Below are 26,114 nucleotides of genomic sequence, written 5' to 3' on the forward strand. Positions count from 1 at the left end.
AATTCCTGATTTTCTCACAAAAAAAAAAAAAAAAAACTGAGACGTGGAGGGGGGGCTGGTTTTACAGTCAGAAAGCATAACTGTGATGGACCCCCCAATTACCTGATAACGTTAAGTTGTATGTTTGTTTCAAAGCACTGTGATAGCAAGAGGAGACGGAGGGCTGATTGTATTCAATTCACTGGCGCTGGTTGAGAATTTCAAATAGCACCAGCTGGCTTTTGCTAATTCAAAACATACCCTGCACACATTAAGCCGCCTACACCCAGACACAACCACACACACACACTGAGACACTGACGCAAGAGTAAAAACACACCTCTGCACCTGCTTGTATACAGAAACATATACGAACACACACACACACACACACGCAAACCAGCACAGCTACACACTGCACACATACATGCATGGGAAGTCTACCAACTTTGATGTAATTATTCATTATCTGCAGCCAATCTCCATTCACACCTTTTGACATTCAGCTAGAGGCAGAGGTTGATTCACTCTCAATTAAGGAGCTCTTTTTCTTCAGGCACTGAATTTTTTTTTCCCTCTTTGTTCACAACTGCAAGATTTTTTCCCCAGCACTTCTTAAAAAACTGAAATAATGGTTCTTCAGGGAGAGGACTGATGGACTTGCAGAGGAGGCTGTCTCGCTTTTTCACATGCAGAAGAGAAGTACAGAAAGGTTTCTGACCTATTCCCAAAGCCTGAGGGATGGGTCAGAAACTTCATGACGAGGGAATATTCAATAGATAATTGATAAACAAGAGTGGATAAAACAACCAAGGGCAGGGTCTATGGGGTACCGTGTATCAAAAATTAATATTAGAATAAAGATCTGTTTTCTTACCCCCTTCAGGCATTTACAAAATCAACCTAAGAAAGGCAATAAAGCTGACATTCACTCATTGTGCATCATTTGGACATGCAATAGATTAGCAAATCACTGTCATGCAAATTATTCATTACCGTTATTAATATGCGTATAGCATGCCAATTTTGCCTCATTCAGACCGCAGAATGAAATTATGACATGAAGACTGTTGGAAGGCAGGTGCTTTGCTAATGACACAATTACCTGAACTTGCATAAAGCAGCACACAAACAATGTAAGGCAAAATATGTAACCTTTAGTGATTATAATCACCAAAAGGAAAAGCATTTCTGTTGCCAAAAAGTGTTTCTGAAGGCTGAATAATAAACAGTTACATTATGTGTAAGAATTTTTAGAAGCAAACCTGATTGTTGTGCAGGGACAGTAACGCTCCTCCATCATAATACTGTACATTGACCTGAACCATTTTTCTGTCTTTGTTCTGTAAAACAGTTTACCTACTGTTATCAACAATTTGGACAAGTAAAAAAGCTTGTTCAGCTATCTATGTGTGACAAAAAGTGCTAAAGCTATCATTGAGGACAATGATATCATGTCCTTAATATATTTTTTCCCTGGGACTTTGTGGTTGGCTTTTTAAATGTCTGCATTTTTACTTAAATCCCAGCTATGGCTCTGATGCCAAATACATGTCAAAATGCATATTTACATGTTTTTATATCAAAGCCACCAGTTCTTTTTCCTGTTAAATATCAAAATATTTTTATGACAGATTTTGCACCCAGGGGCGCATGTAAAAGTAAAAGTCTATCCAATAAAATGTCATCATATGATTTGGATTGGTCCCGCCAACTGCTCCTACCAAGCACAACCTGTAAGTATATTTTTTGTTTCTAAAATTATAAGCAGTGAGAACATGTGTCAAAGCTGTGTATCTGGGCAACAAGATTCTCAAAATGACTTGTGCTGTCACAGGAATCACATGCAGGATAAAAACACAACCCTCTTCTTCTTCTTTGTCCATGTAGAAAGTGACAACAGCACACAGCGAGGACTAATGTCCACTTTGCAGGCCCTGTCCCACATACTTTAAAACTCAAAATCCCTCCAAATGTTAAATCCCAAAGTTCCATTTGATAAAAAATGCATCAAACCACAGGAAAAAAAAAAAAATCTTAAAACCATTTAATGGACCCTCAAAGGTTAATGGATGGGTTTAGTTTGACCCAAGTGGCAACATCCAAAAAGCCGAAAACCCACATGACAGCTCATGCTGACAGTGGTTTAGTTTAGCTCCCAATTGGAGTTCAAACAGTTGCTCTTAAACTGGCCCCAGTAAAGCTTCATTTGAGGCTATATAAATCTTTCAACATTTTATGAAAATATACTTATTTACTTTCTTGCAAAGAGTGAGCAGACTGATGCCACTCCCATGAAGCTGTCGTCAGCAGCCAGTTAGCTTATCTTAGCTTAGAGGCTGGAAAAAGTGGGAAGCAATTAATTTGAGCAAAATTAACAAATTCAACCTTTCTGCATTTTTAAAGTTCACTAATTAACATGTTATAATCTGTTTAAAGAGGTCAATGATAAGGTTATGGGTAGGGCAAGAGGTTTAAGGCCATGGTTGGTTGGTTTATCAAAAAATAAGCTGAAAACAAAAAATTTTAAATTGAATCAGGCCTTTAGGGCACCAGTGTATATATACCCCAACCAGGCCACCATGCTTTTTCTTGCCTTGGTGCTAATTCAATGCTGGAACCCTCCCTGTATGTATTTTTGTGTCCTCTATGTAACCCATTCCCATAAGGGGAATCTTGCTTCTCCCATAGTTGGCTCATTACATTCTGAAAACGTTGGGCTCATTCTACACAATTTCATGAAATCAGTGTGAGAAGAGCATCATTTCCAGCCTCAGTGTAAAAGCGTGCAGGAGTGGGTGACTAAGGGTGGGGGTGTACCCAAGCAGCACACCGCTACCATCGTCATACTCTGTGCAGTTGCATCATAGTGATGTGATGGCGGCTTGCTGCTATTTTACCGCTATTAGCACACTGCCACTCCATCTGTCAAATGTAGCAGCTAACTCTGCTGCTGCAAACTCTTATTTTATTTTCCTGTACTGAAAGAATGTATTAAAAAAAAAAAAGGCTATATTCTAGTTCCTGTTATGGAAGGAAATGCTAATCGTTAACTGGGCTCACTGCTGGAATGTTCCACTTGGAACGAGGATGATGACTGGGCGTGAAAAGCTGCAGTGCACAGACCATTTATACCAATGCAGAAGGAAGGAAGGGAGAGGTGGACATTAGTGTTCGCTTGGCACGAGTCCAAGCCAACCCCATGGTGTGTGTGCTTCTATCTGTGTGCTGATTGATGAAATGAACTCTGGGTCTGGGAAATTGATTCTGACTGAGGCTGATCTCCCTCACTTCCCTTTCTGGCGTGTGTGCACTCAGCTCCCCATCCCTTCATTCCTCCTCACCCCTCCCTTCCTGTTCACCAGTTGGTTCCCCTCACTTGTTTTCTCCCACTAACATTGAAGGCTGATCTCAAAATGGGGGGGAAAAAACACAACACAAACAAGGTGGGATATCTTGCTCTCACTGTCCTCTTCTATCTGACTAGATGTCTCTTGGTACAGGTGAAGCCATTGCATCATTTCTGCCTCTCTCGCCTGTTTCATTTTACCTGCTAGCCAAATCATCTGTCTTCTTTTAGAACCTCGGCAACCTTCTTCTTTAATATTTCATGAAACTTTCTCTCTCTAGTAAGCGGGTGGTTGTCTGTGTACTGTATGTGAGTTACTAAGGGATTACCTTTGCGCTTCTTGTCTTATGTCTTAGGTTTCATCTTACTACTGTACAATTCCCCAGAAGCAACCTGCCTCAGCTGAAGAGATAGGCAACTCTTCACCTGAAACAGACTTAGACTAAAGACATGCCTTTAAGTTTTCTGTTTCATAGATATATCTAATTGCATTTTTGCAAGATTCCTGATCTCCTGCTGTTTTAATTTGCTGTTAATAATGTTCGCTGTCAAGGCAAACTCAAAACGTCATCCATATTTACCTACTGTCTTACTAAATTCAGTAAATTGAGTATTTCACAATGCAAATTCCATCAGCTTCTCACAACGAACAAAACTACTGTTTTCATTTACTAATTAATGCCAGTTGTTTCCATTTACTCATCCAGTAAATCACTGTAAAGCTACTGTCGATGAATCTAAACATTTCCTGCACGAGTGTTTCACATTAAAAGCCTGTCAGCTCATCAAAATGCATAATTCCTCCTAGTATTGCTTTACTTTTATGTTTAAAAGGGAAGCTTTAAAGCAGTATATTGCCAAGTATAACATGACTACGTTGTGCAGATGGATTTAGCGTTGTGGAAATAAACATTAAAGACATTTAATTTGTTTTCATCCATATTTGCAAGCTTGTAGTCACTATCTTCCTTGCTTTTGTTGTAGCATTGTTGCTTTTCTTGGCACATCACAGCCACCTCCGTGTGCACACACAACAGAAAAACAAAAACCAGGTTCCACTCATAAGAGCTCATAAAAGCATTATTAGCTCCACAGTGTTAACAGTGGTCAAATATTCCACAGGGTACCTTTCAGAGTACAGGTAATTCCACACCTACTCAGGCTTCTACCAGCTTTTAATGACCACCATTATTTGTTAGTGCTCGCAAAAGATTAAAAACACTTTTATTTAGACTACATGTTTAAATAAAAGACTTAAATCTAATGAAGAAAACACATAAAAAAAAATCCCTGAATGCTTGGAGGGATCCTTCCACTCTCCCCACTGTGTGAGCAGAAACAGCTCACACAGATTACTCAAGCAGAACTCTCCGCAGCCAGATGAGGAGGTCTCTGTTTATAAGGATGTGGTTATCTTCATCTTTCAACAAATTGACTACCATGGAAATTTTATCATCTCGTTACACTCCCGAACGAGGAGCCTCCCTCCGTTTCGCCTGCTCTAAGGTCATCCAGCGCTCTGACACTCCCACTGCTCATCTTTGCTTGCAAAGGTCTATACAGGGATATCCTCCCTGTAGCCTACAAATTCACACTCACTTGGCTTCTACTAAGACAAGATAAATTATTTTGATCTTTTATATTTTGAAGCAGGGCTATGCATGGCATAATTTATTATAAATCCCAGATCTTCAACTTAAAACAAAAAAACAGAATCTGCCGGAGGACGAAGCTATTTCAAAGCTAGCGTGTTTGACTTCAGCTTGGTACAACATATATGGAAATAATCACAGTAATTGGACGACCATAATGTCACTGCCAATAAACAAGCTGCCATTAATATGACCAAAAGGCACAGGAGGAAGGCCGCCATTTTCATTGTGTTTGTTCAAAATCAAAGGGCACAACAGGCACACATTCCTGCAGGGGATATGCAGAACACAGGGAGTAGATCATTATACACTCTGTCACTTTATCAAGGCCAAATTCTGTTCAGTGGGATTAAATTGACTATGACATGTAGCAGATATCACTGTTTATTAGCAACTGAAAAAGATGAAAAAGTAGTCACGATAAATCACTGTTTCATCTGCAAAGGATCAACTGAGACAGGGAGACTGCTACAGGTTGAACTGTTAATATGTAACTGAAGTAGCAAATTAAGCTCTTTGTATTGAAAGACCTCAGCACCAGGTGAATTCAAGTGTCATCAACTTGTTTACCACTTAACTATGATAGAAGCCCTCAATCAAAATGAGAATCACTCCTCGTCTCATTTAGAGGCGCATCGCACATCAACCACAAGCCCTGTACTTTATTTGGGACTGGGACTCTCCTTCACCACAACCACACCTGCACTCACACAATCTGCCTTTTCCCCAAGTACTGTCAAAGTCTGCTTTCAGCAATGTGCGTGGTCTCCGAGCAGAGGGACAGCAGAGGCAGGTGCACCTCTCATTTGCTTTGTATTCCTCTGCTAATCCCACTTACGTCAACCACCAGGGCCCCGTTGGAGAAAACATTGCCCAATTTCCCTAATCAATGAAAGTCCCTCAAAGGCTGGCAGCACGTGCAGTCAATGCCTGTGTTTACCTAAGGCCACAGATGTTCCGCCATTATTCCGGTTCATCAAGTGAAAGCACTTCACTGTTGTCTGAATTTGTCAACCCAGCGCGGGGACAGAACAGAGGAGGAGGTGCACAGCTGAGCAGTTGTGTACAGTCATGTATGGCGGTGCACACTGAAAAGTATTCAAAGTATAAACTCCACTGTGGAAACATGAACCCAGATGCGGGCACAAAAGCATACAGACACAATGTAAATCTGAAGAGAGTGTACATTTGTGTGTCATTTCTTTTCTTTAGCCACACTGGCAGGTAGTCTTGCTCGTATAAATCTTACTATTTTTTGGCATAAACTACTTGTGATTTGCAGCCTGACAGCAGTTAAAATAATAACGCTGTCTATTTTTTTTCTTGTCACAGCTGCCACAAAAAAACCCCAAAACCAACAAGGTTAGCATATCTTCCAACACTTTCCAAACTCCCCATGCACATTTGTTCTAACTAAAAATATTTTTAAAAATGGGTCACAAATATATAGTTGTCTTTAAAGAGGATAAGTTATTAAAACAGCAAGGCATTGTAGTTTTCAGAAAATAAATTACTATAGTGTATTTGTTGGGACTATTTTCAGCTGTGGAATAACACATTTGTGAACGTTTATAACACCAGGATGACATATGACTCAAAAGAAACTTCAGTCCCTATGTCTGTTGAAGAATTATATATATATACACACACCCCCATAAACACATACATTCCACTGGGATGTAATTTGCATAATCACATGACTATACATAACTAAGTGCCTTCTGACATGCCTCGGAGGGATCAAGGCAAAATACATGTTGCTTAACATGAGCGCTGCAGAGCATACATATAACACAACATCTGGCTCTAATGTGCGGCTTTATTGAAGCCATCTGTATGGAGGACAGGGATGTCAACTTCTCACATAGTTCTCTTGTCAAGGTATAAATGATTCTGATGACAGCGAAAATGTCACCTCAGGGATAACAAAATCACTCAGTAGCCCGAGAAATAGCTGAGTGAAGCGATAGAGACCCTCCCAAATTGGGACACATGTATTATGCATTATGGAGAATCATAACATGCCATGACTTTGGCTGACTTAGTAGTTTGAACTCAACTTGCTGGTATAATGAGGTCACTTCTTTTGGCTCTTAAGCATTTGCTGAGAAATGTAGAAGTGTGTTACATGCCTGAGAGCTTTATTTTTGACTGATGCTATCCACTTATGTGGGTTATTTCACTGGAAAGCAGTGCTGATGTGATAGTTTTGGGGCATTTTTAAAATGATTGAGACACTTGAGAAATCCACAAAGGATATATGGCATCTGAACAATTCTCAGCCTCATGCACAGGCCAAAAGTATTCAAGAAGGAAATGAATATCAAGACATATCCATGCAGGGGAAAATGATGACATATGAATCATAAATTCATGGGTTTGAGGCACTGATGGTATTTACTTAGATGTAATGTAACTGATAAGGTAGTAATGAAATTTGACCCTTTGATCTAGCATACCAGAAATACAGTATAGGTTATACACATATACTGACTTTGATGCTGCAGCTTTGTGTTTTGTCATTTTTTTGCTAGATATTTTCACTTCAAAAGGTCAAACTTCAAATTATATAGTAAGAATGAAAGTGACAGTAAACTTGTGAGGAAAATTTGGTCCAAATACCTGAACATAAAACCGGCAAGAGCGCTCTCTTTTCTGCAGCTGCAACCCAAAGAAAATGCAAGAGTTAGCAAAAGGTCAACAACTCAAACATTTCCACTTGAAATACATTTCTGGTCATATTTCAAAATACTGAGAGAAAAAAAGCAATCACCTTACTAATGAAAGTTAATCACTTTACATAAATTCTGTGAAAAGCATTCATTATATACATTCATTATACACTATCTTGAAAAATAGAAAATCTTTTTTTAATTAGAACTGAAATGAGACATTCAAGGCAAGTGTGAATATGCCTATGACACTCTCAAAAATCATTTCAATGTAACCGTTTTATCTAATTTTTACTTTTCATTCAAGAAATTTGCGCAACTTGTCTGGTGAGCAATTTATCCCCTAAACCTCTGTCACCACTGAAGAAGAGATAATGCTAGCAACAATTTAGCATACCTGAAAAGTGACATAAAGCCCAGGCTCAAAGAAATACTGTCAGCCACGCGCGGGGAGTGAATGATTTTAACCGCGTTCTGATTCAAACAGTGTAGCCAACAGAGCTACTGAGTAGCTTAACAGGTAGGTTTTGGTAGCATGCTAAATCCCATGCAGATTAGCTCCAAAGAGTACCATTTCCCCATAAAGGAGCCTCTTGCTCTACATCACAGCCCACTCTTCTGGAAACGATCCCGCCCGTACCGTTAGCCAGCTACCCTTTGATCATGAAAACGACACTGATCTCACCGTTTGCCAACTCAATCCTTTCATTGTCTGCTGGCAGAGAGCATTGTGCTTCGCTATCAAAAAAAAAAATCTTTAATTCGCTTAGCTCTTTGCAGATTGTGTCAAAATGAACTCGGGAGGTAAACATCAGCCACTGCCAGAGCAGAGAGGAAGAGTTTTGTGGGCTCTGGTGATCCTTGGGGAGAACTCTGGTTGGCAAAGGAAGTCGAACAAGGGAGAAAGCTATAGGGACATTTTTTTCCATAGATGTACCATACTGCAAGAATGTATCAGTGGACAGAGAATTATAAATCAAAGGCAAGTCCATGACCTCTTGAATAAATTATCCTGGTATTGGAGGCTGTTTTACTCCCTTAAGCCCAGCTGTTTTTTTCTTCATACCATTTCCTGATTTTTACGAGAGAAACTTAAGACTACAACAGCACTCTCGACCACAGCAGTTCCTCCACTTTGAATGCTGTGTTTTATGAGAAACCTTTTTTTTTTTTTTTTCAAGAGGTATTATAAACTCTAGTTGCTCCTCAATGTGAGTTTACTCGTCACGTTCCCTTCTGTGGCCTTTTGGCAATCTTTACTGCCTCCCCTCTCCATTGGAGAAAACTGGCACTAAAATCTCGATGGGGACATCTGTGTCTGTTGCGGCAATGAAATAAAAACCGTCCCGAAAAAGCTATCTAAGAACAGGTGTTCCGGCTCCTCTACAAGTGAAGCTGCTCCAGCAAATTAACGACTGACATTTTGAATTTCACTGATGTTTGCTTTTCTGTTGGCTGCTCAGCAGACAGAAAGTATTATTTTAGCTCACTTTGCCTGACTTTGCCTTGGTGCGCTCTGCTGTGAACTGGGGAATAAATGCATTAGCTCCAGGTTCAGCAAAAACAAAAAACACTGCACTCCCACAGTTTAGATCAACCCAGCTAAAATCTTAGCCTGCCCCAATAACATCTTTTAAACGGCATCAAAGTAAAACTGATAGCATAATACATGATACTAGAATGAGATGTGCTTGAGCTATCCACTGAAAGTGAAGTTCTGTTTTTAGTATGCACTAGAGCACAGGGAAATGGTGGTGTGGTTCTCATTTCACCTGACAGCACAGGGCCAAATAGCAGATCATTAAAAGAATACCCACTGCTCGGGTTTGACCTGCCTGAAGCCTTGTGGTAGGTAGGCCTCCATTTTGGAAATTCAGAAAGGTTTCAAAGTCAGCATGACTCACAAAAGTGGCACCATTGAGTAAAATCGTTCACCTAAGATTCCTATATTTCAAATCTGTTCCTTAAAAAAAAAGTTGATCTGAACAGTTGGACAGTGCAGAGAAAAAGAGGGATAGGTCACCATTCCTGCAGGTCATGTTTATCCAGCTTGTGAGCTACTCAGAATATAACACAGGAGCAGAAGTGGATAAAGGGCAGGCTTGATATTTTTTACAAAACACTTTCTCTCACTACCTTGTTGAGGCTTCGGGCTGCGCTATCCTTGCCACCTGGCGTAAGGTTCCTCAGCTGCACATCAAGGAGGTCCACCAGCTGAACCATGGCCTTCACAGTGTAGGTGATGTCCCCAGCCTGCAGATTACTCTTAGTTTGCTCTGCCAACTCCCGGGCAATAACTGCAGCTGTCTCCCCGGCTTTAAGCTGTAAAAAAAAAGAAAAAGAAAGAAAAAACTTAATTCAAATTGTGACAGAAACTCTGAAATATCTGAACTGGCTAAGATTTATCATTCTACAACTGAACAAATATCCAAACAAGCCTCACATCATTATTATATATTTATATGTTTTTTTTGTTGTTTTTTTTTTACAATACATGCAGTTTAGTCTATACATATTCCTTGAGTGGTGCTATATTGCACACAATTAATGTAGTGAGATGGTACTCGGCTGAGCGTACACTGGGGCCAATATTGTACCCGGAAGCAATTATAAAATCAACTACTGAGGGAATTTCCCCAGATAGACCTTTATGAAAGTAATGGGGAGCACAGAAGCATGGGGGAAGTAGTGTATATGCAGTACACAGAGGAGAGGTGCTCTCGGATGTTTTTTCTTATGTTTCATTTTTCTCTTATGTGTGAAAGCATAGGAGATTGTGTCTCTGGGATTTGTTGGGAAAAAAAAGAAAAGAAATATCATGATTATTTCTGAGTGTTTGTTTTGTTTTCCGCCTAACTTTAATCCCCCACCTTTCTTTCCCAAACATTTCCTGTCACACACTTACTGTACCAACATTACGATACTTTTTGGAAATGCAGTTACCTTAGTTTGGTGGCATTTTTTTTTTTATCCTTTCCAAAACCAAAAACATGGATTAAAGAAATGGATTAAAGAATGTGCCCATATCATATACTGTAATCCATGAACCTCCAAGACCAAGCAGCACATCATTAACTACTGCTGAGTTTTTTCCAGGAATTTGATACCTTTAGCCATGTCATGTATGTAGCCATCAAATTAAGACCCCTTTACACTGTTCTCATTTTAATATGGTCAGGTGGAAACATTAAAAAGTCTGCTGTAAAGCTGAGAGAGCAGAAATCTAGACAGGCTTATGAACAGTAAGGGAAAATGGGGCTAAGTGAATAGGGTCAGTTGTTTGAACCACAAGTTAAATGTATAGTATAATTCTAAGCAGGGAAAGTTTCCCCTGCTATTTAGTTCACAGGGGAAACTCCCTAATATCCAACCTGTGCAGTATGGAGGCATCTTTTTAGCAGCTAATGAGACTCACCATAAACCCTGAAAGGTTTGCTCACAAACCACTTCTTTGTACTTGGCGCAGTTCTTTATCCTGGTTTTCAAATTACAGTGTACATCTCTACCTAGCAGGGCGCTAATAATGTGAAGCGGTGCTCTTGATGTCAGCTATTTTAAGGTGCTTTTAATTTCTGAGCCTCTACTTGCCAGACATAAATAAATTGGCTTTATCCAGCAAAAGAGAAACTTAACAGCTAACACTTTTCAAAAATAATCTGAAATACTTACTGAGAAATAGACAAATTTGATGAGTACTTAATAGACATGGAAGCCATTTGAAAGTCACTGAATCAGACTGATATGACTCAGACTGCACCAAAACTTTTTTTTTTCTTTTTTACATGTTGCATCTCTGCCCATGACGATAAAGAGAAAATTATGCACTTGTTGGTCTCAACAAGTCAGTCATCAGTAAATCACTTAAATGTGCAGTCAACATGACTAGAGGCACAACACCACTTAGATCTGATGTTGTAGGTCAAAGGTCAGTGACCTTCAAGGTTTAGACTAATACACTAAGTACCATGAGATGAGCCTCAAAAACACAGTGACACCACCTGAAACAGGCCTATCCTGATCTACTCTGGCATCAGCTGCAACCTCTTGCTTGTGAGTTTGTTAGTGAAGCCAATTATACTGCTTAAATTGGTCTTCACAGATGTATATGTACAGGAATGTGTCTTGAGAAGATGTTTTCCTCTTTCCCCTCCCTGCTCTTGTCTCTTAATGAGGGGAGCTGGAGATTCAAGGTAAATAGCTCTACCTTCCCTTTTTCCCCCTCTCTTTCTGCTTATCTGATGTGTCATTTCTTTTTCTTTTTATTCCATACATCTTCCTTTCTCATTTTGTCAACCGAGCCATCTGGTAATGAGCAGTGCCACATGCAGGACAGTGGCTCTTGTTATAAAATAACATAAAGTGTGAGACAGGCATTCCAGACCTCTGACAGGTTGATCTTCATTAAAGTCTTCCTGTCTCTACAGCGACAGGTACACTGCTCAAGTGTGATTTTAAAAAGAAAAAATAAAGATTAATAACACTTTTGTTAAAAATACATGCATTACTTAACTGTCACTTCTCTCTGTCAGTTTTAACTGGAAATATTCTATATTAGAGTCACACTCTTAGTGTTGAATCCATGCAACATGTCAAAAAAAGCAAAGAAGTCTCCACAGCAAGTTCAGAAAGAACTTTGCTGTAGTTAATTTCTCCAAACAACAGCCTATAGTGGAGGTTTACTGCGCCGCTCAAACGACTCTGTGCTGCACAGAAACGCACCTGATAATTTGTGTCCTTTCTATTTTGTTCCCCAATAGCCATTCTCCATCCATATCTGCAAACTGCCGTTTGTTTAATGGGCCGAGCTTTATGCCATTGAGTAGATCATAAGTGTTATAACATGCACGCCTCAGGGTCCTATGAGTTTAAGGGAGAACATTTTCAACATTACCTGCAATTCATAACCTGGAACCCTGAGCCTCACTTGCAGTAACCTTCCCCTCTTTTGATTGGATTCTATTACAGATTTAAACATGGGAAGCTTCGTATGGGGCTTTGCATAATAACTTGCCTTCAGAGGAGGAGATCGAATCGTTTGAGCTCGAGAAGTGCAAATGCAAATAACCGCCGCGTCGTGTCGGAGGACAGAAAGTAGTCTGGATTAGCTGTTAGCCACAGCAGTCCATTAGACTATGATGCTGTGGCATTGGTTTTCACTCTGCCCACATCCAACACACACACACACACACACACACACACACACACACACACACACACAAGCATAACCCTCCCATTGAGTGAAGCCTCTGGCTAATCAATGACATTAATTGACCAATTAAGAAGAAACAAAGAAGAAAAGAGAAAACCCACAAAAACTAAAGTCCTCTGAGTACGAGCGATATACAGTATGTACCCTTGATCTCGCAAATGATATTTAACAGGGTGAAAGGGCATGGTTTTGTTTAAAAAGCTGTCTTGAACAAATTTACAGATCAAAGTAACATTTAAACTCAATGCCAAATCCTCCACGCTATCTTTATGCTTTTTCTATGGTTGTATTCAAAAGAGAAATGTGTGAAGATTTCTGATTAGTACAAGTACAAAAAGCACTTTCTAAACCAAATCAACTGTGACATTACTTTAAGGTTCACATTTTCTGCTTGTTATATCACATAGCTTGGTACCTTCTGGCTGATGAGGTTGACCCAGGGGGAGGTACAGTTGCTAAAGTCGGGTCCCTGGGGGTCCCAGTATCCCTCTGGACCCATGCACATGTATGAGGCCATGCCTGGAGAGAAAAGAAAGACAGTTGCTTACTGAGAACAAAGCCGTGAAATTTCTTAGATCATAAAACACAACCATGTCCATAAAGAACAGAACAGCTACAGTGATACATGTTTTGGAGCACGTCTATAAATGAGTGCGTGTTTCTGAAAGTTCACTACAATCAAGTTTACCCTAATTTTTCTTTTCTCCCTTTTCTGATGGACCACACAATGCTGTCAGGCTTGTCAACTAATGCCTAATTCTTCTGTATGTCAAGCACCTATTTACAGAACTTGTCCAAATAAAACGGCGACATCCCAAGAAACACAATTCTTAAGTGATTAAATTAATGGATGTAGCAAGATGTAATTGGATGGTTTTATCTTTCAGTGACTGGAATGAAGTTGCTTCACTTGAGGCCAGCTGAGCTCGCCCAGACAGCGTCTGTATTTGATAATTAAAAGTCAGACAGTGTCTGCATTCGTGTGACAGTTCAACTCCTGCATGAGGAAGGAAACACACCAAAATAGGTGCCAATTAAGTCTGCCATAGCTGAATTCATCACAAAAGGTCAATTAGGCTGATTCGAGGAGAGTGTCTCTGCTGACAGAGATGTGCTTTGGTAAACGAGTGTCTTACAATGTTCCGCGTGGGCTTTAAAGAAAGTAACCCCCCAGTTTCTGAGTAAAATTAATGTACCTACCCTCAGTTGTATGTATTATAATCAATAAATTTAATGAATTACATCAAGAGACACACAGTGGTGGTTATTTTGCAATGAATCCAATGATGCAATGCATTAAAAAAAAAAGAAGAAGAAAAAAAAGCGTGCCTTTGACTTGTTCTGCCACGTACCTCAAATAACTGGTGTCTATATTTTCAGAGCTGACATCAGCAAGGCTACATGCCGACATTAACTTGCCCTTGCTTGTACTTAGAGGGAGGGTGTGTTGGGGGGTGAGACGACCAGCATTAACAGATATAAATTTTGATTGACATATAATTTCCTTCCCCAGTCCACCTTGGACAGCCTTATGTTTGATGGGTTTATAAGATAAGGGACTCTGCATTTCATCCTATATTGAGAGGCAGGAGAAGGAGCATGAAAGAGAGAGGGAGAAAGAGCGGGAGTCGGAGGGGTGTAGGGGGGCAAGTCAGAATGACAGCGAGCGAAGTGAGGTAGATGGAAGGGGAGCTCGAGGAACTTTCAAAGAGTGGCAGAGGAAGCTCACACAGTCGTGTTCTGCTTGGCAGTGTCGTCTGAAGAGCGATGGCTTTGAAGAGTGCGCCGAGAGGAGGTGGGGTATGTGTTCCTCTTATCTTGCCATATGACGGCTGTTAGTGAGGTCTCGGCGGGTGCTAGTGTTGCCCATTAATGAAGCCTGTATGTGTGTGTGAGTCTGTGTGTTGATTGATGAAATGAGCAGATTTCAGGGTATGATGTCACTCCCCAGTGTAGGGTGACTTGGTCTATGAAAAAAATTAATGATGAGGAAGTTTCAAAAAATGTATTAATGAAAGCACATTGTGCAGTTTTAACATATCTGATTTGCATTACCTCTTCTTGTGAGTTCGCAATAATGTATTACCGCCACTGAGCTGCTTTACTTATGCAACAATACTGTCTGACCGCAAAAACCCACAATGGTTTCTAGGTTACCTTTAAGCCTGAATTCTTTCCTCGCTATACCTTTCCTAATTTCAAGAAAGCAGCATAAGCTTCAACCTTATAACATCAGAGCCTTTACTTAATAAAATAAAAGTCTATGCTCAGCGGTCAGGTCTTATTACGAAGTGAACAGCTCCCCGAGATCAGCACTCAGTCTCACTTTCTGAGATACAGCAGCAACATATAAAGAAACAAATGGTCTGATGCCGGATAATCAAAGCACAACAGCTCTTTCAAAGCGCCTAACACAAATATGTTTAGCCACTAATTAATTACAACAATTGTGTCCTGAGAGACGGGAAATAAATCTGGTTGCGTGGTGTACTAGTTACTAGTTTCCATGCAGATTTGATGCAAAGCCATCTTTAACCTTGCATCAGTGAGTCAGGAATACAGAGCGAGGAGGGAGGACAGGAAGAGGGAGAGCGAGTGCTGCAGGGGGAGTGTAGACATAAACAAAACACACACCGGTGACCAACATCAAGGCAAAGAGGCTCGCAGTAGACTGTGTCTCCTAACGAGAGTATTGACATCCTGAACAGAGCGAAGGAATAAAGAAACAACATATATATTTCACAAGCAGAGTTTTTCATTTTTAAACAGAGGAAGGTTTGAGGTTTTAGATGATTAATCAGGTTAGCGGCATGTGACTATCTGGAACACACGTAATGACATGTAATGTCATACACTGTTATACTCGATTGACCCTCCCATGTGGTAGATTTACCAGCAAATGAAACAGAAACAGAAAATAGTCGTGGACAAATGTTTAATGTATGCTGTTGTAGGTTTGCAGTGATATGTCTGGTGGCAAGTTTAAAGGAAACTTTCTTAACTAGTAACATATTTTTGTAGTTTTGGCCAAAATAATTGCTGAGGTCTGGAGAAATGTTGACAACACTACTTGCACAACAATAACAATGAGAACAGCAGTGAACAAGTCTAAAGGGGAAAGGGAACACCCGCACTCGGGGGATCAGAGGGGTTTAAAGAAAGACGACAATTTAGTCAGATTATCTAAACTGCCTGGGCCATCTATGCACAACCAGGAATGTTTGTGTTCTACCAGCAGTTTGGTGAGGAAACTGTAAACACCTTGGGCGCAACTTTGTGTTGCTTAGTTTCTTAAAACTAAGCAAACTTACTGCTACAGTCTGTTACCAACACTGCACCAATAGACTGTAGCAGTGACTAAGAAACTGAATCTGAGAACAAAGCTCTCAGTTTACCAGCGTCCAACCCTCACATGCGGTCTTGAGCTTTGGAGAGTGACCGAAGGAGTGAAATCCTCGATGTAAGAGGCCAAAAAGAGTTTCCTTCATTTGGTATTCCAGAGAGCAGGCCCCATTATATATCCCATTTTGCCTGAAAATGACTCAAAATCCCCCAGACCTGGCTTGGGAAAAGGACGTCTGGGCTACCTTACTTATGCTGTTGCGACCACGACACTGACCTGGATGAGTGGCCAAAAATGGATAAATGGATGCATGTATGTCCCTACTTTTGTCCCTGTGTTCCTAGATCTATTCCAGTTATTGCTTACAGGCATGATGCCCAAAACCACAAAAATAGGACCCGTGTTGTTCAAAACTGGAAATTCCCTTTTAATATTTAATACTACAAAAACATCTGCATTACCTATGGTTCCAGGTGGACAGGGCATCTTGGCCACTAAACCCTGCTTGGTCTTCGGCCAGGAGATGTCCATCATCACCAGGGGATTGCAGTACTCCACCCTGATGTTGGGAAGCTTGGACGAAGGAGGTGCTTTGTCGTCGTCTTCTGGGACCACACCTTCCACCAGCGTCTGGACTGGGGCCACCACTGTCGACGTGGTCCGAGGCCACTGGGCAATTGCAGGTGTTGTTGCAGGCACCTTAGTAGTAGTAGTCCAGGCTGTCGTGGTCGTCATGGTGACCGTGGTAGGCCGAGTGGTGGTCCTCGTCATCGTGGTCGTCGTGTCCATGTACACCATTACAGAGGAGGAAGTTTCTAGCAGGAAATAGAAGGAGAAACAAAGTGAACTGACGTATTCAGAAGAAAAATGCGGAGCTGGAAAAAGAAGATTGAGACTAAATGTCTTTCTTTTTTCAGTCACACTTGATTTATGTCTGAGAGGGAAATTTATTTTAGTGCTGGCGAAGAAAAGACAGAGCTTACGCAGGAGGGTTCTATTCTTCCCTCCTTTCTATGTGTCACTTTAAGAGAAGATAGTTCAAAGAGGATCAATTGGAAGTGGCAGGTATGACTTGCACAGGCATGCATGGTGTCTAGTTTGGGACCCTCGCTGGCTAAGCTCACACACACATATATACACACAAACCACACATACACACACTTCCAGCTGTGCAGCCTGAAAGTAGCTGTTGACGGGGGCAAATCTCTGCGAGTCAATATCTGGGTGCTGTAGCTACATGCTATTTCTGGGTCAGCCTGGACAAACTGAAATACCTATTTCCTGGACGGGAGTCCTCCCTGTGGTTGCACTCCAGGAGGTGCTTGTTAATGACGCTGTTTACCTGAGCTGTTGGGGACAAGGGCTATCATAACACCAAGACACCAACACCAACATACACCCATACACTGGCTCAGTAAACCTTTTCTTCCCACTAAAATGCACATACAGCTCTTCCACGCCCTGTCATCAATCATCCTATCCACTCATCCATTCTGTCCCTTTTATACTCTTTCCCTTGTGTCCCTGATTGGAAAATAGGGTCCCCAAATTAATTTAGTCACAGGCTTTTTCTGAATGTGTGGACTTGGTTAAGCCGCAGAGGGTCAGAGGGCTCACAGAGAGGTCATACTTCATAATACATCTTCAGAAAGTGAGTGGAAGTGGCCAGGCATTTTCTATAAAAATGTGTGCTAAGGAATATTTTATTTTTATATAAAAATGCTGTTCTATATTACTTATTGTACATTTGCATTGGTATTTTTGCATAAAGATTCTTCGAAATGCTATAATGACATTTCTATATGCCATGGGCTTGTTACTATGTGTGGTCTGGAAGCAGGCAGCACGCTGTAGACCACTTAAATTCCCATGAGACTACTTTCTCATGGACACACACAATCTGGGCCTTTGCAAAAAATGCAATTTGGGACAGGAACTGTTTCCACCTAATGCAGAGATACAATCAAAATGACAGAAGTGACAAATGGTCCCAATCATTGTATGAAAGTGGAGCAAAACAAAACTTAATGAGGGTCGATTTTAGGTTGGCAGGTGTAATGGACGCCACACATCTAGAGAGCTTAGATAACAGACATCACTGCTGAAATCCAGTTCAGTGAGATTCAATTTGCAACTGGACCATTTCTCTGTATGGTAAATTTGAAAGCGGTAAAATAAGACAGCATAAATTAGTGCCACTGTTTGGGAACGGCACAGGCCCCCGGAGGCTGTAATGACACAAACCACACCACTATCAGCAGTCAATGCATTCAACGCTTAACAGCATTCAACGACAACCAAGGTTGATTAAATAGGTTGCCGTCGCAGCAAGAGTTCCAGACTGATTGAGTATTTGTTTTCTCTCACTAACAAAAGAGTTTGTTGTGTTTTAAGATCTGCAGGTATCTTGGTCACTCCTGTGGAGGCACTCCATCAGTAAAATGGAACTATAACAAGAATCTCATTGAACTGCAATGGCAACTGCAACTAAAGGCACGCAGAGCCTTTTTTTTTTTTTTTTACTCCAAACTACCTGGTGATGCAGGCTGCATAATTTTCTCTTAAAGACAGGAAAAAACAAATCACCCCAGTTTACAGAAGTTAAGGGAAAACCACAAAAACTTGAAAAAAATGCTGATTAAACAGGTGTATACCATTACAAACACAAGCATATTAACATACACACACACTCAGAAACAAACCATCATCAACCAACATAAAGTGACACTACCACCCATCAACAGGGCTTTAATCACATGAATGCTCAAATAGATATTTAACATTTCCACCAGCCACTAAGACATCACCATTTACATTCTATAACCACTATTAGACATCATCATCAATCTGCGCCGCGGCAGCCCAGCAGATCCCTCAGCTGCAATGATCATGAAAACAGGAGGGAGAAATATCATGAAGGACAGTCTATTTATTAGATTATTTATGAAAGAATTTATTTATGCATCTGCATTTGAGGAGAAGTGATGATAATCCCAAACATATCACACTGGCTCTTGGTAAAGCAAAGTGGCATCAATTTCAGTATAAACTGATATCAGCCAGTGGTGATTAAACTGCTTATAGTAAAGGAAACCATTAGAGTACCTCATAGAAATCTGATCATGGAAATTCACAGCACATATTGAGGTCAGTAAAGGTCACAGTGCACAGGCCCAGATAAGCCAGTGGCTAAAAAGGTGTGCAGATGGGCCTATTAGGATAAGGGAATTACTGTAGTGGTCAGGATGGCTGATACAGGAGCGAATCTTTGTTGCTTTAGATACCCAAAAAATGCAAACTGATGCAAGTTGGCAAACTGTGCAGGGGCATGTGACACAGTAATCATAGTTTTATAGGAAGAAGGTGACATATACAAATAGATTTTGCTGCATACAGTAATCTATATTTCAGAATTTGTTTATAAACTTTATTAATCTTCTCCCTTTGTGCAAAAGTTATACAGGCTTGTTTTAGCAGACACTGTGGCCACAGTTGGTATCTTTGAATTGCTCTTTTAGTCGTTTGGTTGTTTAAGCTGTTTAGCTCACAATTACAAACAGCTTTTTATTTGTAAGGGGCTGAATGTACTGTTTCTTCTCTGAAATGTAATGTGGTGTCCCTCTGAAGTACATGATCATAGCAAGCTGGCTATCATTGTCCTTAGTTTACCAGTCCCTTTTAGATAATATTGATAAAAGTTATCACATCACCCTTTTCCATGCAGGAGATAATATGAAATTACAGAGGAATATGGCTTGAGGAAATCGCCATCACAGCATGAGTTTAATTCAAAGTCACTGGGAACCATGTCTAGAATGTAATTCCATTCTTCCAGAAGATCCAGTTGAGTCCGCTGTTTAATTAATTTTCAGAATGTTATGTCCACACACAGCATGTTAAATATTCCTGCAAATACACACACCAGAGACAGAGAGAAGGAGTACAAAAGAAGAACGTGTCCTTGAGCAAACTTGTATATCTTTTCCATGAGATGGGTGCACAAAAAAAAAAAAAAGGAAAGCCAGCAGCAGACAGCAGCCACAGTCTGCAGGCACTATCGCCTTGGAGACAACACAAGGACATTTTGTTTTGCTTTGCTAGCTTTCCCATTCTATCCAAAGGGATGAAGAGAGAGAAAAAACTAAGCTCAAGAGCACCAACGAGGTGAACAAGTCTTTGGTATGCTCCGAGGGACTTCTGAGTGACCTTAACGGGAGGATTTCAACGTCTGAAGCATTTTTGGCTGCAAGTTTTGCAATGGGCTAGCGTAAAGAAACAACAGCCAAACTTTGGACTGCAAAGAGCAACATGGAAACATGACTGGAGAAGGGTGGACTCTTCTGTTGCTCTTCAAATACTATCTTTATGAAGTATGTTTAAGTAAAATTGTGTGTTTAGATATTGCACAATGACACAAGGCAAAGTTTAAGAACATAATTTAACAAAATGACCACAAACCTCAAAGCAGAATCAGTGCATTCTCAAAGGCAATACAACCCTGATAAAAAATGAATAACACTAATAGTCAGCTATTAGTTATTCATTATTCTTAAGCCAAGGGGTTTAAGAATGATCCTGCACCTAAACAGGGAACCTTCTCATTCATAAAAGACAGGGGCAAACTTCTGTGGGCACTCCAGTGTCCTCTCATTGAAACACCAACTCCACTCATCATTTACGCTCCGCTTCTATTTCACAAAATCCCCCTCACCAAACGCACGAAGCCTGTTACCACCACACACAGAGCTTTGTGCTTCATTTCAAAGCATTCGTTTCAAACTAATTAGCCTCTCTCTCTGTATCCCAGGGCTCGTGGCTTCCACAATTAGATAAGCCCGCTCTACTTCGCTCCAGGAAAAAAACCTGCTATGCTATTATGAAATGAATCCGGTTTATATGACTTGCCATTTCCGCACCAAGAGCGGGTTCGTCGGCTCGGAGAAACTTCTGCAGACTCTCAGATCAAAAGAGGTGGAAAGGGCTTTCGGGGATAAAAAATGAAACGAGCATCAGACGGTAAAGTGACTCCAGCCTTGTGCTGAACCCAATTACCTCCTAATTTTAGTATTTGAACCTTTATGCATGGTTACATCGTCAGAAGGCACTTTTATAGAGTGTAGAAAATATCGGACAGCCTATGTGTGATGTCACCCATTTGCTTTCTACTAGCCTGTTTAAAGGCTGCAGAATGGGATTTCTGAGAGCTGGGACATGTATTTTTAGCCTGAAGTGTACTTGAAGCCCAAATCCATGATCATGGCGCTTAATGGGCCTTGCAGAAAGAAATTACAACCATATACTTGTTTCAATATGAAGTCAGTACTTATTTTTAAGACAGAGGCAGCTAAGAGAAACTATTGTCATTATTATGAGCAACCAATCCAAACAATCATCACCAACTTTTAACAGTTTTAGACACCATAGAGCAAAACCAACCTTTGAATATTTTCTGTGAAGACATAAGAGTGGTATCGGTCTTCTCCTCTAATTCTCGACACTAAATCAAATAAGTGCATGTCCTGCAATAGTCAACTATTATGTGAGTTTCTGCAATGTGCTCTTGCCATGGATGATATTAATTCCAGACAAGTGAAAACAAGTTGGAAACTTTGCTGAAAAATGGACCTTGAACCAAACCATCTGTCAAGCAGCCAGTAATACCCGGTGTCACAAAAGGTCATGACGAAAAGCTCAAAAGCTTCAGAGAGCGTGAGAGTATGACTGATAAACAGAAGGAAGAATTAGCTGCAATTTCAAAACAACAACAAGAAGTTACAAAAATGTGGTATTTACGTTTTATGTTAGGAAATACATGCAAAAGTCTGATAAAGTATCTCTTGAAAAGTGTCATCTTATAATGAGGGCCAGGTAACATTCAAGTCAGTGAGGAAATGTGACAAGTTTGAGCTTAACAATAAAAAAACCTTGTCCCAGTATGACTCTAACCTTATTAAAAAAAAAAAAAAAGCAAACAGAATTTGAGAAAAAAATCTATTGAGGCTTAACATTTACTTTAAGTCATCTCACAACATCAGCACCCGCTTCATAACAGCACGATTCACTCCCAGTCTTATCACTTCTCTAATGTTTATGGAATACGATGCCACCAAAACGCTACACATGTCCTCGTGTGCTGAGAAGAATGGTTGGAAAATAAAACGATGATAAAGGTCCTGTCATTTAATGGAGCCTTTTGTGGCAGGCCCACAAATCCATCATTGAGTGTGGACGGGGGGTGGAGGGGAGGTGCGCTAAATTATGCAGCCAGACATCCGGTAATGCTTCGATATCATCTGACATGATGAGAACCGTAATGGATGGGAGCTATGCATTGTTTGGCAATTAATTTCTCATTCCCAAGCCCTCTTCCTGGGACTTGAGAGGGCATCTATGGAGGTCACAAAGCGCTGGGAGAAGCGTATGCACCGGGCTGATATGTATGCACACATGGACACGAGCCCAGAGAGACACTCAGTGTCTGAGTGAAATGACAGAGGAGATGTGAGCTAAGCCTGCTTGCATATGCAGTACAGTGAAGTACTGTTGGGTAAATTCACTACACAGGTGTGCTGTGAATGCATGCAAAGACACAAAAACACAAGTGCTGTTTTTTGTACTGCATGCATATTAGTTCATCTGCATTTGCTAAAGAGGGTTTTGCTAATTTGATTTTCATTTATTTATTTATTTCATATACTCTCAAACAGTCTCAAAATCCCAAATCATGTCATGCATCTGAACATCTATAGTATTAACATCTATAGTATTCCTGTACTGATGTGCACTAAAAATTTCACAGTCCAAAGAAATCCCTATTAAGCAAAATCTTTTCTAAGCGAAACGGAGGAATGCTGTATTCGGTTTTTATCCTTGGAGCCAAAACTTGAGTCGGTCAGGCTATTGACAAAACCAAACAATGTCAGACGTATCAGGGAAAGCAAAAGGAGGAAAGAGGAGTGCAAGCACATGAGCAAAGAGGATTTCAGACTCACTAAAAACAGCGACACTCCAGCAAGGTCTCACCATTTGCCAAAAAACAGCCTTGAGTAAGGCTTTTCAAAAGACTGTCAAACAACAGCAGAATGGGCCAAAATGGGTAAGGCAAAGCTGTGCAGAGGAACTCTGACACTGGCGATAAAGAGAGTAAAAGATGCTTCTGAGGCCTCCAATCAGATTTACTCGGCTGATTGGCTAAAATAAATCACTTTGAGCTTGTGTGCCACCAAGCCTGTTAAATTTAATGTGGCAATTTTGGGGACTCGAGAGAAACCAGTAGCCACGCACACACACATCAGGAGTAGAGAAAGAGAAGAGCGGAGGAGAAGATCCCACACGCTACAGTATGACTCCAGTTACACACATTATTATTTATTTTTTTCTGCCAAGGTGAATGATTTGATATTCATCAGGTGAGAAACTTTTGAAATCACAGCCAAATACCAGTTTAGATCACACACTGCACAGCTGATCGGCTCTATACCAGGTGTGTTTAAATAAATGAGTGAAAAAACAAAACACTACTGTGAGGAAGCACTAATCTTATCATTTTTTTGGCTTTACACAAAGAAAACAGATGATGCCCAGACAAATGCACCTAACAATCCCCATTAATAACCCCCACAAATTTCACATTAGACAAAAGTATCTGATTTCTGCTTTGAAGTATGTTTTTTCCCCCCATTTCTGTACATGTCAGGAGAGATGGATAGGGTGCTGGCCTTAATTGAGGGATTGCCTGCCACCCCTCTCACTACACAGGTGATCTGTGTATGGTTTCTGGATCAAGGCAGAGTTGGCAAGGCACATGATGGATAGCCAGTCAGGAGGAGGACCGCCAGTCAAAATCTTATGATATATAATGGGGTATCACACAGACCGAATGAACATGCCACATTCTGAACCACTTGAAACATGAGCTTCCCTGTTCAAATGGACTAAGGTTTCATTTGAAATTCCATACCAGAAATAAAACAGAAGTATACAAAGATCAGTAAAACTCATGTGCTAATAGGATAACAATGATTACATTTTACAATATATCACAGATTCTTCTTACATGAGGGAATATGGCTCAGAACATTCAAAGAGGCTGCGAAGCAGCAACAAAGCGCTCTCTGTTTCCACGCTAAAAAATCTAAAGCTGCATTACTAACAGAGCCCCATTGTGTTGCAGCATTAAAGGGTTTCCAAGAAGGCCGTGCATTTGGGCACGTGCTTGTGTGTGTGTGTGTGTAAGTGTTAGAAAAACCATTCTAAACTATAATCCTCAGCCTCGCACTTTGCCTTGAAAAAAAAAATTGCCCTCTGCAAGAGGTGCACCAGGCATGTGATAAGTGCGTAGTCTGCAAATAAGCATGTAGCCTACATTCCTAAGCCTCGACATCAAAAAGGGCTTCGTGCAGCATGCAAAAGACTTTTTGTGGAATAGTAGCATTTAGTGTGAATTACTAAGCAAGATATTTCTTAAAACTTTGTAATCAAGGAAGAAAAGGTTTTATGATGGCACATGACAACTGCAGGGTGTCACGGGAATCTGTATAATAGCATGTCAAAGCATGTCAGTCAAAAGAAATGACAGGTAATGGAAGGTTGGCGCATAAGCATGAAAGCCAGAGGACAACAGCTCGTGCCTTTAAGAACACACTGAGTCACACTCAGATTATCTCCACCAGACTCTGCCAGCCTGCATTTACCGCTTAGACAGTCTTAATCAATTTAGCATGTGTCAGCCACTTCCAAATAGAGCCAAGATGGGCCTGCGCGTCCAAAACATCGGCTGTTGCGGCATGAAGGTCGGGGCGCCACGTCTGCGGGCTCACTCCACACCCAGCAGGGCTGGCACTGTGCCCCGGCCAGATGGTAACATGTGGCAAAATTACAAGACTACCAGACAGTGAATGTATCTATAACACCAACTGTGCCGCATCCTATGCACCAATTATGAGTCAACAAAAGAATCACTCCAGCAGTCACATATTCAGGCATCAGAGCTTTGTCTCACTGAAACATGAGATAAAGGGGAAGCCTCATACAGGCTGCTGAGAAGTACCAGCAGACTGAACGATGCTGATGACTGTATTGTATAAACACACAGAACTGGGTCATTTTTTGTAAAATTTGCCTCATCTTCCCGAATGCTACTGACTATTGAAGTATTGTATGTGCTGTGCCAATTACATTTTCTTTTATTAATAGAGGACCATAGAACAATTTATTTCAGTTGTCCTTCCATGTTCTGCATTGAATCTAATAATGAAAAGGGGGCTGATGGTAAGAGAGCCTTTATATCTGCCTGCTAACAGCAGCCAGTGAAGCACTTTTTTTTTTATCACCAATTCAGTGAATTTAATTATCAATGGAGTTGTCATGGAAGCACTCCCGGGCATAGATCATCCGTCCTTGAAACAGGCTGTTTGGGCTGTGTCTGTCGAAGGCAAGAGGCTGCAGCAAGTCTACACCGATCAGCCACAACATTAAAACCAGATTAGGATAGGATTCTTGTAAGGAGTATTCTAAATGCCAAAAAAAAAATCATGAATATTAACAAATACTATTCACAAGGTTTATTGTAGGGGAAGAAAACATTTCCCATCTACTCTGCAAAAAATATCATTTGTTAAAAGAGAATGAAAAGCATCAAAATCATTAAAAATTAGGCACAGTAGGATAGTTTGAAGTCCAAATATCATTACCCTGCCCCTGCCTAATGCGCTGCAGCATGTGCTGTGCCCTGGCCCATGTGGCTTGGCATACGGCGCAGGGCCCCAGCTGTGGGTCTGGCCATGTCTCTCCTGCTCTGTTGCCCATATACCATGCTCCACTGGTATGGCAGGTCATGCATGCTCATGGAGGTGGAAGCACAAGTGGAAATGAGCCTGTGTTAGAGCGATCAGAGAATGACACCTTTCTG

General features: G+C 40.7%; 1 protein-coding gene across 1 annotated transcript in view; it reads right to left on the reverse strand.

Moving 5' to 3' along the window:
• The window catches only part of LOC121176663 (adhesion G protein-coupled receptor L3-like), a 210,133-nt gene that overhangs the window by 47,656 nt on the left and 136,363 nt on the right, over window positions 1-26,114 (reverse strand). The window contains exons 8-11 of the mRNA XM_041030692.1: window positions 16,666-17,019; window positions 13,277-13,380; window positions 9,789-9,974; window positions 7,603-7,641 (exon numbers count right to left, since the gene is read on the reverse strand). Coding sequence (XP_040886626.1) covers window positions 7,603-7,641; window positions 9,789-9,974; window positions 13,277-13,380; window positions 16,666-17,019 — 683 coding nt within the window. The remainder of the gene's footprint in view (window positions 1-7,602; window positions 7,642-9,788; window positions 9,975-13,276; window positions 13,381-16,665; window positions 17,020-26,114) is intronic.

The sequence above is a fragment of the Toxotes jaculatrix genome, chromosome 23 (genome assembly GCF_017976425.1).
Source record: "Toxotes jaculatrix isolate fToxJac2 chromosome 23, fToxJac2.pri, whole genome shotgun sequence".
Lineage (NCBI taxonomy): Eukaryota > Metazoa > Chordata > Actinopteri > Toxotidae > Toxotes > Toxotes jaculatrix.